This window comes from Corvus moneduloides, chromosome 8 (genome assembly GCF_009650955.1).
Source record: "Corvus moneduloides isolate bCorMon1 chromosome 8, bCorMon1.pri, whole genome shotgun sequence".
NCBI lineage: Eukaryota > Metazoa > Chordata > Aves > Passeriformes > Corvidae > Corvus > Corvus moneduloides.
The window spans coordinates 23,548,423-23,566,947 of record NC_045483.1 but is presented as its reverse complement, the minus strand read 5'-3'; the positions used below and the strand labels follow the sequence as shown (position 1 = coordinate 23,566,947).

The window sequence follows — 18,525 nt, the reverse complement described above, 5'->3', positions numbered from 1 at the left end:
ATAATTTAATGAATAATCTAGATTAAGGAGATAACCTAAAGAGAAATAGGGTTTGAGACTGTAGGAAGCTTGTGCAAAAAGGGAACTATTATTATGTTTTATAATTTTTTTATTTTTTGTCTTTGGCTTATCATATACAATCAAGGAAGCAACTGTAATATTCCTGATAGCTAGAAGGAAGAAAAAAAGGGGTATTTTGGCTTTTTACCAGTGAAGTGAAATGGGTTCCCTGCAATGCATTAATGGGAATTGTTAAAGCATCTGTGTTAAAAATAATTCATAAAAATATCTATAGTTGTTTGATAAGCTAGTCAGCTGTAATGCCACATGATGTTTTAGAAGAGAAGACAGCACTGCTGCGTTGATAATAACCTGTGTAACCTATGTAATCCACATGAGCTGAAATGTGGGACAATTTGTTTCACCTACCTGCACTGCATTTTTACTAAGAGTTTATTTTAAATGCAAATTTTTCCCATCTGTACTAAATGCTGGGTTTGAAGAATCCATAATCAGTTATTCTTTTCTCTGCCTTTGTTCGTGTGAGCCTATAAAAATAAGTTTTTCTCTTGCTCAGATGTTGCTAAGAAAATAGGAATTTTCTGGGTATTTGTCTGGTGTTGTTTTTAACAGCTGAAGATCAGATGCTGTACTGACTGACAACTAGGAACTGAATTCAGATCTTCTTTACTGATGTCTCTGGCCTCTGGCAGGTTACTTAATTTTTTTGAATCTAAATCTTAACAGAAATTGTCATATTAGATCATAATTAGAACTTAAGTCTGACTTTAGGTTCATTCCTACTAAATGTTTCAGAGAAAGGTGCCCCAGTCCTTTTTCATGTGTGAAGTGTTCTGTCCTTAACGAGAGTGTGTTTTTAATCACTTAGAATTCAAGATTGACTTAAGCAATAAAGCATCTATGTTTTCCCAAACTGCACTTTTAATGTTAATTAAATATTTCATAATATAATAATATTTCCATCCAAATATCCAAATATTTCATTCATAGCTTGTTATGAAAAGCTTTTTCTATTGAAAAGGAAAATAAACTCTTTGACCCTCACCATTTCTGTGAAACTGTTATAGACTGAGCTATTTGGGAAATAAAAAAAATGTGATTTTTTTTTGTCTGCTTGATTATTTAAAACGCCATTTCATGTTCATTTAGTTTTCATGGTGTCCCAAAAAGAGTTATATAGAATCTTTATAATATCTTTATAATAATCTTTATAATAGCAAGTTACAAAGCCGTGTTTAAAAGCAGACAGGGAAGAAAGAGCAAACTTTTGGCAAGATGTTTGACCTTTACTGCTAAGTTTGTACCTTTGTTCTTGGAGTTGCTCATATCCTTAAAGGTAAATGACTGTGAAACATCTGGAATAAGTTTGACATGGATGGAAGCAAATACCCAGTCGAAGGTTTTGTATGAGATCAGAATTTAGTGTCTGAATGTCAAACAACTTGCAAGCAATGACCATGTCTTGTGCTTTGTGACAAACCTGGCTGTACAGGCTGCCCAGGAAAGAATAGCTTTAGAGACAGAGCATGGCAGATCCATGTGGCCTTGAGCTCCTTGGGCAGCTTTGTTGTAAAGGCAAAGGGAACATTGAATTCAGGGCCATTTCCAGTTGTAATCAAACAACTGCTCCCCCCTAGCAAGCAGGAGCCCTGCCAAAGTCAGTTTGGTTTGGTGCATGGAGATGTGGATAAAGCAATGTTTGTCGTGCTGCCCTCTCATCCAGTGCTTTGGATTTCCATCAGAAAAATCATTTGCTGACAGTCAGTTGAATCAGCTGGCAGTCACTGTGCTGCAAAGGGAGGTGGGAGGAAGAGGAGAGTTTAATTAACAATGGAAATTTGCAGCTGGGGGGTTTTTTAACACGATCCTTAAACACAGACAAGTGGCAAAAGAAATTTGCACAGGCAAAGGCTTCTTTCAGTCTGGGTTCTACAATAAGCTAAGTGTTCCTAGTTAGAAAACATACTTAATTTAGGAGTCTGCCATACTGCAGATCTAAATGCAGTCCTTAAAGATGGGTGACCTACCAAGAGCTGTGCAGCCAAGATCAGAGCACTCTCCAAGTTGTGGGATAAAACACCTCATGCTCCTTGAATAAACCCCTTGTTCTTCACACGCTGAAGCAGGTTCAGTATACCTGTCTCTTTGTGCCTGTGCTGAGGGTGTTTATCTGAGGAACTAACTACTCCTATACAGTTCAGATCATATAATGAAGTTTGGAAGATAAAATAGCCTTCTTTGAGTTGGATTATAGATAAGAGGGGGGGAAAAAAGAGTTAGAGGATTGAAAGCATATGTGCAGTGAATTTTGTAAAGGTGAATACCTATATCTCGTTTTGCCACTCCAGTCCCCTTGGATACACTGTGCTTTAGAGCTATGAGCAGAGCCTGCATGTATTTGTATGGAGGAGGGTGAGAAGTTTCTATGTAGTACTGAAAATTGACAGCTTATCTCTCTTAATGTGAACACTGTATTTTTACTCACAAGTTGTTCAATAATGTCCTAGAAGATATCATACTTGATCCTTTGTACTGCTTTCTTACAGAAGTGCAAGCTTGTTTTGGAGGCTTTATTTGGAGATTAGCTGACTTGGCTTTTTTTAGTTTCTCCTTGAAGAACAGGTGATGTCCAGTGTTACATGGTGTTTCACAATTCAAAAGTTAGAAAGACAGAAGGGAGAAATGTTCTGTTTTAATTTTGTGTGACTAGTTTAATTCCATTAATCTTGATTTGGTATTGCTGATGAGGATATTGCTGATTTAGACAGTTGCTGTCTTCTTAGGATGTGTAACTCTTCTCTGTATTTTTTCTTTCTGATTTTTTTTCCTCTTTCTTCCATCATTGTCTTTCTTAGCAAGGAAAAATACGTGTCACTCTTTCTGTGTGGCTGTGGCTGTTGCTGTTGTGTGAAAGATGAAGGCAAACTGGAACACAGTTCTCTGTTGTCCCTGGAGGTGGCTTCCACACTTAAGCGACAAGTTCTTTTCCTGAATTTGTGAGTTCTTAAGTGGCCTTCCTGTAATGTGATTAATAAAGACAGTAATAACTTAAAGAAATCTTACTTGATCTAGTTGTTGAAAATAGAAGGAAATGAGATTCTTAAGGTTCTCAAGCATATACTGTAGCAGTTTCTAAATCCTTGTGCTCTGTCAAAGCTATTTAATACAGCCAGGAACTGATCCAAAGCTTATGTCTGGATGAGTAAAAAAGAAAGCAAGTCTGCCATGTAAAGACAGGACGGTTATATATTTTCCCTCTCTGTATGAATGTGTATCTGTAAAAGACATGCTCGGTTTTTTGTTTACTTGTGATTTTGGGATTTTTTGTGGTTAATTTGGGTTTTTTGTTGATGTAGTTGTTGGTTTGGGGTTTTTTTATTATTATTTTTAAGTATGTATAGGTTCTACTGTGTTTCTCAGAATCCTGTCATTGCAAGTTGTAATTCTGAACTTTAGGAATATGTCAACAATTGTTATAAATTGGTGAATTGAAATAAAATGTAGTAAGTTTTACCGCTGGGAGATTTCAGTATGTAAGGTGAATACTAGCAGAAAAATATTAAAGTCAACTATTTGTAAAAGCGTGATGAAGGGCATGCGAACTCCTAGATGTGAAGCACTTTGAACATTTATCTAAGAAAGTATTTATGGCTTCTTGTTTTGTTTAGTGTTCTGATCTGATTATTTTGTGCAATTTGACAAGATGGACAGTTAGAAAATGTTAAGAGTAGGAAATCAAGTGGAACATTCTTTTGGGGGAGGGTGATTTTGCAACAAATTTATTGGAATACCATGGCTATGTAGCTCAGAAATAAACAGGGTGTTCTAGTGCCTTTGGCTGTAGAAACTACCCTGTGCCTTTTTCTTCTTTTTATTTTTTTAACTGTATATGGATTGCCGTTGGGATGATTTTGAGTTTTCTCATTTATGTGAAGAGGCACCCTATAGAGTGGGGAAACATTTCTTGGAGCATTTGCAGGTACCAATGATGTATTGCTAGTTTGGTCAAGCAGAATATGCCAAGCACAATGCTACTTTAGCCTGGATTTAATTCAAGGCTGTGTGTCAGCACAGTACCTAAAGATGAAATCTAATATTGTGACAGCTGTGTAGAGACCTCTGGTTGTTGTTTCTGATGTGTACTAATACTGCTTCTGATGACAAAGCTGGCACTTGTTACAGATAATGAACTTGTACCCTGTGTAGTTTAAAAACAAACCAAAACCAGGCAAGTGTTACTATGTTGTTCTAAGTGAGGAATTATGAATGGGTTAAATGATTCTTCCCCTCTTCACAAGTATAGGTTTTCTTGATAACATGCCATGCATACCAGATCTTGCATTCACAAATATGAGCTAATGTTTTAGGAACATTGCTTTGGAGAGTCATATTTCTCCATTGATTAAGTCAGTTTCATAAAACCTTTCTGTCCATTCCAGAGAGCAGAATTTAACTCATTTTAAGATCTGTCTCTGGCTTGTAATTCAGGACAAGAAGACGGAGAGGATCAGAGTATCTTGAAGATAAATAAAATGAAGATCAGTTAAGATTATGAGATTTTGAGTCTTTTCTTTCTTCACTCTTAAAAGCAAAAGTAGCTAATAATCACTACAAGTTTCTTCAGGCGTGGAAATCCTATGTAATCTTTTAGAGGAACTGGGCAATTTTGCCTTAAATTGCTGAGCATAATTAAGTGTCACTTCGTGGCACAAGATTTTGTTGTGCATGAGTCCCACGCAGTTTTGATACAATCTCAGTACACACTGTCTGTCATGAAGATGTCTTACTCTGTTTAATATATTGATTTGTTTTTTTCAACTTAGGCTGATTAGAATCATAAGGAAAGTCCAGACTGTGAGAAATACTGCAAGTCATATGAGTTTAGAATATGCAAGGAGGTTGACTATAATGCAGAAATTATTTTGCTTTCAACAAGCTTTAATTAAATAGGAATACAGATTAAATTATTATTTGAAAATATTTGAAATGGAAACAAAAATGTGCAGCAGATTTTTTTCTGAAGCCAGGCAGTGTGTCAGTGACATGCTCGTTGTATGTTTTGTTTGAAAATCTGAACAAAATAAACAACTTACATCCTCAACAAATAGAATTATTTGTAACCAGTATATTTAAAATCATTTTTCATAGAGATTTGTCAGATTAAACAGTCTGCTTCAAGATGTAATTCTTTTTGTTTCTTTTCAAGTCTTTCTTTTTCTTTTTTTTGATTGATTTTTCTGTTATTGCCTGTGTTACTAGAATTACTTTATCCCATCTTGCCTTTCATTCATCTAGCACCATAGTAGTTACAGATGTTATGCTTTTCTCTAGTAAGAAGCAAAGGAGATGAACAAAAACCAATTTCTTTATTTTCTAGCCTATCCTTCCTTCAGTCTATTCCATGCAGTTACTCATGCTGCTTCTCAGCTTTTATTTCTTGGTTTCAAAGAAACTGGAAGAAGGAAATATTGAAATATAAGAAAGAGGGACTATAGGAAATTGAGCTCCTGAAAGTATTGAAACTGTCTTAGAGCTTGGCTGTTGTGAGCACAAGTCTTGCATCCTGGTGAGTGCTGAAAATAGACCAGATTTCTAATGGCTTTTGTACATAGTCATTCCCTGTCTTTACTATGGTGTGTTTATCCTGACTCTGAGGGATGGTGGAGCTGTTTAGTTAATGTTTTGAAATAGGACCTGTTCTTCTAGTTCTTCTGGTAAATAAAATCTGGCATACTTCTAAAATAGCTAAAATGAAAGGCTTCACTCTCTATTGATCTATTAATAGATGAGAAAACTTGTTGCTTTGTAGGTCCTTGCTTTTAAGACCAGATACTAGAAGTTGCAAATGGATGTAAGCTAATTTTATTTACAAATTAAATGAAATTTTTAAGTCTGAATGAAGTTTGAGGATAAGAATACAAATCAGTTACACAATGAATTATGAGTTGGTACATGTAAAGACATAAGAAACTGAGATTGTCACTATTGTCACAAGTATCACTCTTCCTATTATAGACATGAAATTCTGTATTTTCAGTCTGTCTGAAAAAACCAATGTATGTAATATTTTGCTGAACTCATTTTTACCGTGTCATCCAAAATGATTTTCTACCCAGTGCACCGTGCAATGCTCATTTGCAAATTATACTTTGCCTGTTAGATTTTTATGTTTCAGTGATGTGTGTTCTCTCTAATTTAGTAATTGGAATAATTTTAGTAATTTTAGTAAATTTATTTGGCATCTCCAGTATCAAGGAAATGAATCATAACTTTGTTTGGAGAGAGGAAATGGGGGAGGAAAAATAATACTGTCTTTATTTTCCCGATTCTAGGGTCTACTTACAGTGTGCTGTCCATAATGCCTTCTGACTCTGAAAGCAGCAGTTCTCTGAGCAGCATTGGTGAGTGAAGTATTAATATAAGAACTTGATGAGTGTGTTTTTTGGGAACTGGGAGAACAAGTTTTTATGATTGCCTCTGCGAAGGGTAAAGGGATCCTGGTCATAAAACCAAGGAAGTTGAACTGTAAGATGTAACCATCCATCTTCAAGAGAAACAAGTGTACTTTTGTGCAGTGCACGCTAAGCCTTTTTCGTGGCTGGCTGCAGTTGTAGCCAGTAAAATCTGTTACATTTGGGTATGTGAAATGATGTAACTATGCTTTGAGTTACTTAGTAAAATGATACAAGAATGGCAACGTTGTGTTTACACAAGTCTGTGCATATGAAAATAAGATATAAGCAGGTGTATATGTGTATATATTTATGTAGATGTGAAAATTGTGGTCAGAGTCAAAAGCGTCATGGAAGTTGTAAAGAATGTTAGCCAAGGCCATTGCCTTCTAAACTTTTGACAGTTGCTGCAAGCTTTAGCATTTTTTTCCCTGTGTTCAATTAATTGCTTCATTTTCTCTGTTTTGAAAGTCATAGGGAAAGACAAAATACTCAGAAAAAAACCCTGGAGGTATAAGAAATGTTATTAGAGGTATTTTGTCTGCAAGATGATCTTGCAGCAGCTCTATTAGCTGCCAGTTTTCCTTGTCTTAACTTATACCAATACCTTCTACTGTGAAATCCATGTAAAAGTCATTTGCCCTGGATAGGGAATGCAGGCTCTTGCATATTTAAAGTTCCAGTATTTTGTCAGGCACCTGCAGACTTCCCTGACAGCACCAGGCAAGTCAGTTGTCTTTTTAAGGATGTGGGTAGACATCTGTTGCAGTCATTGAGTTGAACTTTTAACTCCAGCAAGCTGGAACAAGATTTTAGGCCTGAATGAACTATTTACTGAAAATACTGGAAGCTGTGACATGTTAGTTTGATTTTGATCAAGACCACACTTGTATGCTACTACCTGAAGGAAGGATAGATTTAATTTGCTACAAATAAACTGGGACTGGAAGTAGAAAGAAAAAAGATCCTAAATTTTTAGGACAACCAGACTCAGAAAGGTGCATTCTAAAGAAGGTAGTTATTCTAAAATGAAATCCAGTAAGTTTGTGGGATAATTGGAGGAAGTGATGACTGAGGTCGGAGAAATGTAGGCGGTCCGGTCTAGTTCCATGTTCCTCATTTTAAAAAGGAGTGGCACGCTTAAATCTTAATTTTGCTTAACTTTTTTTTATGTTTCTTCCCACAAACTATGTTTTGTTCGTATTTTAAGATCATAAAGTTCATTTTTAATTTGGATCTGTGCACTTGACATAAAAGGCTGTCCTCAGAACTGATTTATATCTTTGGAGCATGCAGTGATCAAAGTTATTTTATAACCTGAAAATTAAGTGCTCTGCCATTAAAACATAAGTTGTGATCTACTATTCTCTGTAATTTTGTTTTATTCAAATGGTTCATATGAGCTTGGTATTTAATATTTAATAGATTAACAGCCAGGGGAATTCTTTGTTTGAAGCTGGCGTGTTTATTTTATGGCGTGATTATAGACTTGTTATTGAGTATGATTTTTGCTCCAACCGTTTTCTTACCCTAACATCTTGTTCTGCAAGAAACAATATCTTTTGTGATCCAAAATCAGTAGAAAAATTGCTTAATAACTGACATATACTAATAGACATCTTTGCAAGTCACTTTAAAGATTATTTTAATACTGACTGATTTACTGAATGACAAACCATCATAGCTAAAACTGCCTGCATGCCAGCTCCCCTAAAGCTTCATATGACTTGTGTGAATGGAATCCCAGTAAATACTGAGGTGCTGTAGCATTTGAGGAACTTCACATGCATCTTCCCCCCACTCTGTCTCATCTCAATGAAATAATTTTTGCAAGGGTAATTCTGTGTGGTGAAATGGTAAGTTTAACCTATGAAATGAATGCTTCAGTAAAAAAGGGCAAGTAGGTCATGGTTTGGAGACAATGTAAGCTTTTGAATATGTTCATTTCTACACTGATAGTTATATGTGCACACACGTATATAAAGGAGTATTTTCAGTTCCCCACTCACATAAACCTTCCTCACAGGAAAGATAAGGGATCTATTTTATTATACCTGTGTTCAAAATGCTGGTTTACAATTAATACCTTGATTCTGTTTGTTGAGCAGCTCAGAAACAGATTGGCACATTTGATTTTTCAGGGGAAGTGCAAAAGGTTTTGGGGCTACTAATTACACCCAGATAAATCTTGAGATCGTTAATCTTAGCATCATCTAATTTGGAGAGACAATACAATCTTTCATATGTAGTCTTTAGACTCCATATTTCCTAAATGCAACTAGTGACTCCTATGTCCATGTGCTTCATCTTTTCTTCCCAACCCTTAATTACCCTAGCTATTGTTAGAGATGGTTTCTGCTGCCAGCATTTTTAATTAAATGATCTTTTTCTGAAACACTTCCAAGTAAGTCAGGAAGTTCTGAAATGGAGATGCTGCTATACATTTTACAGCTGTCCTGGATTTGAATTAATTTATGAAGTTAAGGTATATAACAATGGGCTTATTTTCTAGAAAAAGACTCTGATCTAAGAATTAATCTTAAATAGAACTAAGATTGTTATTAAAAGATAGTTCTGAGAAAACATGGGCTCAGTCTCAGTCCAATGAATAAAGCATGGTGTTAGGATTTTGAAAGGAAGAGAGAAAGATGAGACAACATCATTTAATCACTGTATAAATCCATGGTGTACCCAAGTCTTGGGTGTATTTGCAGTTCTGATTCTCTCATTGAAAGCCAAGAGGGCAACAAGCATGGAGAGCAGCAGCACAGATGAATGAACACTTATCCAGCAGCTTCTGTATGGGTAACAAATGGTTATTCTGGGATTGTCTCAGTCTTCGATAATGTCAATATAAGAGCAGAGCAAGGAGTGATGCAATTTGCATAATGTGACTCAGAGATGAGCTTAGGGCGAGTCTATTCCAAGTACTGTGCTGTCATCCAAGCTTTTTTCTCTTTCCCTGTCTAAATGGGGCTTGCAGGGCATGAGGAATGCAAGAAGAATGAACTTCCATCCTCATGTGCATATGATAGCATACACAGTTGAGTGGAACCCAGTTTTCCCCCCTGTGTAACGGCAGGTTAGCAGCCTTGGAGAAGAAACTCTGCCCTTTTTTCCATTTGTATCTGTACGTAAATAAAAATGCAGAGTGACAGCAGGTTTTTCTTGTGTATTTTCCTCATTATCCAAAATTAATTTAGATGGCAATATTTTCTTTTTTTCTCTTTTGCTTGCCTCCTTTTCTTTCTGTTGTCTTAATAAAGTTCATGCCGTGCATGTAAAACAGGTAGTTTTGATGGTATAGAGAGCAAATATTCGCAACTTATTTCCAAAAGAGGTACAATATAAACAGCTGTAATGATGTAATACCACCACTATCTGTCAGCCCCAGCTTTGTCACCTCAAAGGAACAAATCCTCATTAAATTGTCATGGTCTCCCTCTGTATTTCTTTTCTTTCTGATCTTGGCCAATGACAAAGATTTTTGTGTGTAAATAAAAGCACCCTTCATCTGCCCACTCCCTGCACCCAGCAAACTCTCTGAATGAACTACAGTCCTGTGTCTCTGATATCACAATAATTATTTATGGAGATTCAGTGCCTGTTGTGCCAAGCACAGAACAACAGTGTCACTTAGGAATTGGATAGAAACCAATAACACAGCTATATGTGACAGTCCTGGCTAGTCTCCCACTTGACCAGTCATGATAATGGAGAGCAATAGAACACAGAATCAAGACCCCTTTTTTAAAAATTATTTTAAAAAATGTGTCAGTTTGTATAGCACACTTAATAATATGACATTTAATGCCATGACAGGACTATGGTTGCTAGAATCAAGCCATTTTTTTACTTATCCTAGTACCATGATGAAGCTTGAGAGTTTTCCTGTAGTGCTTTAAAAATGTTTTTTCCTCCCCTCCTCAATGCACAGATGTTCGGGGTTTGGTTTGGTTTGGTTGTTTTTAGGAAATGTTTTTTAATGGAACGCAGCAGCTTGCATGCAGGCAACAGGCTGTGGCTCTGAGAAGATTCTCCATAATAGTTTTTATGAGTTTTTAACAGAAAGGCATTGCATACTCTTCCATTCTATTTGAAGTCCACTGAGTTCCTAATTAGATGAATTTTGTAATGGAAAAGACCTTCCATCTTTTCACATGTATAGATTTCTTCTTTCCACAGCCAGACCTCTTTGCACTGTTTTGATTACAGCTGCTAATCTTGTAGCCTCTTCCTTCCACATTGCATATTATCACCTTTCTCTTTTAACAGACTATTATTTTTCCAGCTGTTCAGTTCTTTGCAAATAGTGTCACTTTTTCATCAAAAGTGTTTTTTCTTACTCTTCTCTGTTTGTATCACTGTGCTACATTTTGCTGTGGGAGCTTACATAGAATCACAGAATGGTTTGGGTTGGAAGGGACATTAAAGATCATCTAGTTTGGACCCCCATGCCATGGACATAGCAGTCTGTAATGAACACCACCGCTGGCTCTACAGTTTTATGCCTTTCCTTGCAGCTGTCAGGTGATCATATATCTGTCTCCACCAAGTTGTCCAACTTTGACTTCAACTGCCAGTATTTCCTTACTTAACACTTTTTTAGCTTATCAGCCTGACAGGCTATTTACAGATAGTTTTTTGCTAATTGCATTTTAAGTTTGTTAATCTGAGAGCCTTAGTTACTCCAAAGCAATTCCCATCAGATTCCTTCCCAACAATGTTAGTCTTTCACTCCTCATTTTCATATTGGCCATTTTGACAAGTGTCCTTTCATGTTGTTGTGATTTCAGTTTATTGCTTCATACTTTCTGCAGCTGTATGTAACAAAGTAATTGTTTTCACTATTCACAGGAACTGTTCAGTTGCAGGTGTGGCTTTTGACAAACACTGTCCTTGTCTGAAACAGTTATTTATTTCCCCCCACAGCCTATAGTAATCTCTCATTGTATTTCTTGCCTGGTTTACACAAAGTTTATATTTGCTAAAGACACCTCAACAGTTAACACCAAGGAACAAGTGACAATATTACACTTGCTGAAAAGCCATGAATGAATAAGAAAAGGTACTAGGAACACTACCAGTACATCACATTGGAATCCTTATCTGCACTGCAGGAATTGCCTTCGATGTTCCACCTCTTCACCAGTCTTTCTATTCAGAAATTGTTTTCCCTTAAAATTTGGTCTCAATAATTGAATTAAAACTCTTCATATAGTTTTATTTCGTATGTAGTAAGCTACCTATTTAGTTTGCTGGAAACTTTTGGAAATAAGCACTCTTCCACACACTTAAAGTAAACTTCACACTCTGATTTTACTCTTTGAATCATGTAACTATCTCTAGGATTGATCCTTAATCTCTAAGTGATTTTCACTGTACTTGTTAATAAACATCTCCTCTTAAGTAATAAGCATTCTGAATTGCTTCAGTGTGTTATTGCTGTCTTCTTTAATGTCCATTTTCAGGCAGCTGTGGTTCGACATTAGTGATGCACAGGGTTCTCACAACTTCTTTCTCTTCAAAGGTACTTGAGTTTACTCCATGGACGTCATGCCCTGTTTCAAAAAAAAGGAACATAACAATAAAGAAGTCACCTTTGCTCATTTATCCTGATGCAGTCTTGGAGAAGGGACAGTGGGGTTTTTGTGGTGAGAGAACCACTAATGAAGAGCTGACCACTCCATGGTATTTTGCTTGTTATAGTATCTTCTTAACATTTGGCAGCTCCATGTAGGAATTTCTGAAGATTTGGTTGGTCTGCAATGATTTGAATGGAAATAGTGTATGTGAATACCCATCTCCTGCACTCCAGACAGCACCTCTGGATCCCAGTGTCTTTCACTGCTCCCTGAGACCCTTTATCAGTCTGTGCACTTAGGAAATCCTTTTGGTGAAGGTGGTTTTCTTTTGGAGCTGTGAAGTTGATGTGGTGAGTCAGTGCTCACAACTCTTACAGGAGAAGATGTGAAGGGTGGAATGCTGGAGGAGTCTCATCCCCTCGGTTGGTGTGCAGCTGGTGACCATAGTCACTGTCTCCCTTGGGTTCAGGGTGGACATTTAAATGTGGGTTATGCTTTCAGTACACTGTTGTAAGCCTGACAAAGGTAGGGTTTGAGCCAGGGAGCTACTGTAAATTCAAACCCAGAAGCTTCAGCTGCATAGACCTTGGTCATGGTAACAGATTTTACTCTCACTTGTATTTCAGCTCAGCAAAATTCTGCAAGGAGATGCCGCCCCCATCTCCTCTGCTATTTTTCAGTATTAGGTTGTAGATTTTCTTTCATGTTGACCTTTCCAGAACCACTGTTCAGTTCTTTCTGTAGTCTTAAACTTAACTGAAGTTGAAAGTTTATTTTAGATGCTGTTGGCTTTTATGTTTTTATATTCTGAATTAAAACAATATACTGAAATGCTACCCATTCTTTTGTCCTTGCATGTTACATGATTGTCACTGCTTTCATAATCTATTAGGTTTTCTGTCAGATGAAACTGTTTCTACAGTTCATTATTCTACCTTTCATTTTTCTTTCCTCAGTGTACTGCTGCTTGTTTTCTCTAATGTTTCATTTCGCCTCCGTGCAATTCTGTTCTGTGCTCTCTGCTGTTTCAAAATCACTTCAAAAGGTACATCTGAAGAAATGAATCTAAATAATAACTAGAATGTAATTTAGAATGTAACCCTCTTCTAGTCCTCATAAATTTTTGAAAGAAAGTAAATATTTTAGAATGCATTTTCCTACAGCAGGCGTAAGTCTTTACTCTCGACACCTTCCCTAGCTTGGGGAGAAACCCTGTTGATCATGCTTTGCAATACCTCTTGGAAGTACTTTTTAACATTTTCTGTCATGATTTACAAGGCCATGAAGAAATAATATCCTGAATATCTCTGTTGATTTTCTTTTTTATGAAAGAAAACAATGGAAAAGGCTTGACTGTACCATGAGAAGTCTGAGTTTGTTTTCAAGCAGGAAGGAGCTTGAAATTTATGAGTTTGAGAAAAATCTTTGTAAAATTTAGACATTCTGTTAGCTTGTGACAGATTGCCTTCTGAATTAGTTGAATCTGTCATACAAGTGTATTTCTCAAAGACCAAGGAGTTTATTATAACTCAAAATATGTTAATGATATTTCTTAAAATTAGCTGTCTATGCATTGGTACCCATTTTCTTATCTCAACATTATGTTCATTTGGCATAATGGTATATTTTGGACAGGTTAATAAGTTTTTCAGCCCTGTTTCTGTTAAAATGTTCTGTTAGTCTTTAAAAAATATGCTACCCCTTCTCCACATATGAAGTTAACTTCTTCAGTTTCTGTGTGGACATATTATCTCTTTAGTCATTGCTGAATAGAGTAATCATCAAGAATTATAATCAGGATGTGCTACAGTCATGGGTCTTTGTGGTTTCTTTGAAGTCCAGCATTTGGGATATAATAGGGAAGATATGATTACTCCAGCTTCTGTTTTTAAGGCTTTTCTTTTATACAACCTGTGATGGAAATCCTGCAGAATCTCACTTTGGATAAGTCAGTGCATGCTCAGGACTTAATGACTGTACTGCATTACGGGCAAAGTGCGTTCTCTCCACACAACACATCCCTGCTGTTGGCTGCTCCCGGACTCGGTGCCGTGCTGCTCACCTGGAGACCGGCCTGGGAGTGACTTCCAGGCGCTTGAGTTCTCTAGTGCAACTTGCATCAGAAATGAGTTGTGGGGCTTATCAAAGCAGGTGAATGAGTTACACTTGGCAGGACACGCAGTAAATGCCTTTTCAGAAATCTAGGTTGTCTGAGAAAGAAGGTGAGTTACTGATAGGTGGCATAATTTGGATAATGGAGATTTAGCCTTCAGGCTTGTGCATTTTAAGATCAGTTTGACTGGTTGAAGTACAAAAAGGAAGTACTTCTGTGTAAAATATGCAGTGAGATGGAAAAAGAATACAAAGCTGGAAGCACAGGTCACTTTCCTTCTGCTGCATCAAGATGTCAGATGCAATAAAAGGATTTTAGCATTCAGCAATAAAAGCTCCTTTAAAAGAAACCAAGACTATGGAATTTTTCTGATGAAATAGGATTTTACTGAATGTGTGTGCTTGTTTTTTAAACATTCAGAAATCTGATTTAAGCTTTAGAAGACCTTTTGTACAACTATTGAGAATGGAAGCTTGTTAGTAAATCAAGCAGAGGTAAATTTTGAGTCTTCTTTTAAGGATAGGAGCAGGAAGAACTGGATTACACTGATCTGTGTTTTTACAGCACTTAACAGGTGTACATCTTGTGGCTGATATTATGTGTCAAAAATATCATTGCGTTAGAGAGGAAAGTATCTGTTGATGTACTTGTAAAAATTGACAAGTTAATGAAAAATAACCCCTTTTGGTACTAAGACAAATGGCTTCACAATTGTGAAAAAAGCTTCTTTCCTAAGGCTGATTAGCCTGTCTTTATTTAAAGCAGACTTTTCTTTTCTTGGCACAGTTTTGGGTCTGTGCACAAATGTTCTTGCCTGAAGAAGATTGTCACTCGGATGCTGTCAAAGCTGTTGGGGGAGGAAGGAGGTTGAGGAGCAGAGGTAGATCTCTGGCATGCTTTTACTGTGTTTAAAGATTCCCAGGGCAGCCGTTGGATGCTTGTCTAGGTCTTGCGTAGCAGACATTGTCCATGGGACTGCTGCTGGGGTTAGCACTGGTAGTAGTGATGGACATTGTTCATCCAGTGCCCTTTCCTCCCTGTAGAGCACAGCAGCCCTCCTGATTCATCTTCTCCTTCCTCTTGACCTCTTGCATCCTGTTCGTCTGTCTTGCTTGTAAGCAGCCCCAGGATGACATCAGCTTTTGAACCTCTCTGTAAGGATGAGAAGGGGATTTTTTCCATGTTACACGTCCTCTGATGTGTCAGCTCAAGTGAGATGATGTGCAGGTTGCCATTGAAGTTACCAAAGCCCATCTAGCTTGTCAGTACCAGACTGATTTGTCTGCCTTTACCTTTTAGCTTGTTTATGGAATTCCTTTTTCATTGATGTGTCCAAACTCTTTCAAATGAATACATATTCTGACTTTTTGTGTCTATTTATTTTCTTCATTTATTCTCTATATCCCTGTATCATGTGTATTATTACTGGTTTCTGTATAAACGTGCCATAAAAATATGTAGTATAGTTCTCATCTAAAAGAAAGGATAACTCCATTCTGGAAGTGTGAAATCCTTAGTCCTTATGGATGAAGGTGCTTTGTCTGGATGCAGGAGTGAAACAAAGCAGTAGGAAAAGCATCCCCCCACTGAGAATTCTTCAGAGTGATGTGAGTTTGTCTTTCTACAGAATGCAGGTCCTTCCTGCAATTTTTTATTTCTTCAGTTTGCTATTAGAGCATTTGCATACATTATTAGGGAATAGTTAGATTAAAAGAAGAGTCTGTGCTCATAAATTTTCATTGAAGAATTACAGTAGCAGCTGGAAGGTATAAGAGCAGGGATCCTATTGTTGTAGATGCTGTACCTATGATAGCCCTGACACTGCAGTTATTTTGGTGTGGGAACTTCAAAGCAGGGGTACTTTTGCTGAAAAGCTGGAGGGAGTTTTTACATTCTGCAATACCTTTGTGAACTGGGTTTAGAGATAAAAAGCCAGTCCTTGCAATTCATTAGCATTTGATCCAGTGAAATAATTTTGAATTTCTTTCTTTGAAAAGACAATGAGCAGAGAGCATTGTTTCTCTATTCTTTGTTGTTTCATTAAGTAAAGAAAGGCCTAATAAAGGTACATCCTAACAAGTTAACACATATGTCAGCAACTTGTTTCAGTTGTATAATTTTGCAAACTATTTCTAAAATTTTTCTTTTGGGTAGAAAATAATGAGCTGTATATTTTTAAGCCTTTACCTTTCACATCTGTGACTTGTGTCTTTGAGTCTGCTCTCATGTGTCTGAGAGACACATGAGAAAAACTACATTTACAGCTTAATTTTAAATGAGCAGAACTAAAATTAGAGCTGAATTAGTTGTCAGCAGTTGTTAGGAAGTGATACACCAGACTCTCTTCTCTTGCGAAGGAGACATTGTTGTGCTCTTACAATTGTCTGAGAGGACAGTAGTCATCATAGTTCAGCTCTAACATTAGGAAAGCTGAGAATTAAGAAGTCTCACAAAACCCTTTAATGTATGACTGCCCCTTAGAGGAAATTTGATGTGTAGTCCAGTTGCAGTGATTGTAATGTGCTTTGTGTTAGCCAGTGTTGTTAAAAATGAAGCCCAGTTTTCATCATTTGTTACTAAGTGAAGTCTTTAATTTCACGCACTAGACTGAAAAATTGTAACGTGAAAGCATAGAATTGTATTAAAAGTAAATGTTGTCTGTAGCCTGTAGCAGAATGGTATTTCTGTGCTGCTAGATAAAGGAAAAGAGCCCCTGTGCTGTAGCAGTTTCTTGCTATCACTGGAATAAGTTGATGTGGGTGAATTTTACTCTTTTTTTTTTTTTTGGGGGGGGGGTGGGTTTAAGCATGGACATTGTTCTTTATTTTAAGTAACTTTTTAACCTATGACTTCTGTCAGTATGGTAGTTTCTGAGGTCTTTGCAATTGTTACTGCAAACTTGCCTTTTAAACTACTTGTAAGTTCCTGAGTAAGCAAGGAACCCATGCAAACTGAATTTGCAACAGAGGGCCTTTCTGCTAGCATGAGATCTGACTGGAGTTATTCTTCTTTCAACTCACTAATGAAAACTTACATGAATTGCTTCATTTTTGAACAGGATTTTGCAAACAGAAATATAGGGTTTTTTAAAATTAGTGCTAACTTCTTTAGTGAAGTTGTATTGTTCTTTTGAGGCATTAGCTCACTGCCAAGTATTTATCTCTTCATCAGGTACGACTGGTAAAGCATCATCTCCACCACCTGTGATAGACACGAGACAAATGAGTGAGAAGCTGGAGACTATTTTATATCAGCTCCGTCAGGTGACTCGCGAGAGGGATGAGCTGCGCAAGCAACTTGCACTTTCATCTCCTGGGTCAACCTTCGATGACTGCAGGTAAACAGAAAGGAAATACAGCATTTTCATTTAGTCTTTAGTAGTGTTTTCAAGTGTCTTGACACCTGCTTGCCTGGAAAGCATTAAGGAGCTTACAGCGTCTATATGTTGCTCATAACCTACTTGCGTCCTGGTGATGTGGCCACATCCATGTTTCAGAGCTTCCTGTTGAAAGCCTATTCCTACTTTGTCCAGCAGTTTTTCTGTGGGACTGAGGGGAGAAGGTTTCATCTCTATGCTGAGAAAATAAAGCAAAGAAGTTGTTTAGGCTTCATGGGCTTTGTTGTAGGAAAAGAAAGAAGACAGTGGATGAAGCATTTGGTGTTTTGAAAACAAGAGAGAAGAAAGGGAAATAGCTCTGAATACTTGGCCGGAGAACAGAAATGAGGAGAGAAAAAAAATCTCAGCTATTCCTGTGCTTCTGCAAGGAGGGAGAGGTTTGGATTTCGGCTGAGTGGAGTGTTTTTTAGAAGATCAGCTTCCTGGTATACATACATTGGGGAACTTGTAGCAGAAATATGTTGAGAATAAGGAATTCTCCTCCACTGAGCATGCTTTTTAAGTCATTCAACGGCCAGCAGACTTACCTAGCTCATTCTAATTTGGGGGCTGACATGTTACGAGGAAGAGAGTACTCAGAGTATGAGTTAATTGTAAATAAGGGTTTTATTGGGTAGGCAATAGAATTAGTTTATTTTGAAGGGTTAAAGATGTGCTAATGTTTAAATGTGTCTGAGTACACTGAGCACTTTTTGCCTGCACAAACCTTGGAAAAAAATCTGTCACTGAATCTGAAACAAGAGCAAAGAACAGATTTTCTGGGAGGTGTTGCCTTTATGTGTACCTTTTCTGAACTTTAATGTGTTGTTGTTTCTGTTTGTTTTAATTAAACTTTTTGTCTGTATGAGAAAGTTAAGATTTGAACCAGTGAACTAGCATTGAGAGAATCTGGACGTTTTATTACCTCAGTAGCTTCTCATCTTAATGCTCCCTTCCTCCTTCCATGAGTAGTGAGGG

General features: G+C 37.0%; 1 protein-coding gene across 6 annotated transcripts in view; it reads left to right on the top strand.

The window, feature by feature from the left end:
- Nucleotides 1–18,525, top strand: part of DLG5 (discs large MAGUK scaffold protein 5) — a 98,052-nt gene that overhangs the window by 31,442 nt on the left and 48,085 nt on the right. For all 6 annotated transcript variants that reach the window (XM_032115775.1, XM_032115773.1, XM_032115771.1 and 3 more), the window contains exons 2-3: nucleotides 6,354–6,422; nucleotides 17,343–17,508. In XM_032115775.1, the coding sequence (XP_031971666.1) occupies nucleotides 6,354–6,422; nucleotides 17,343–17,508 (235 nt within the window). The remainder of the gene's footprint in view (nucleotides 1–6,353; nucleotides 6,423–17,342; nucleotides 17,509–18,525) is intronic.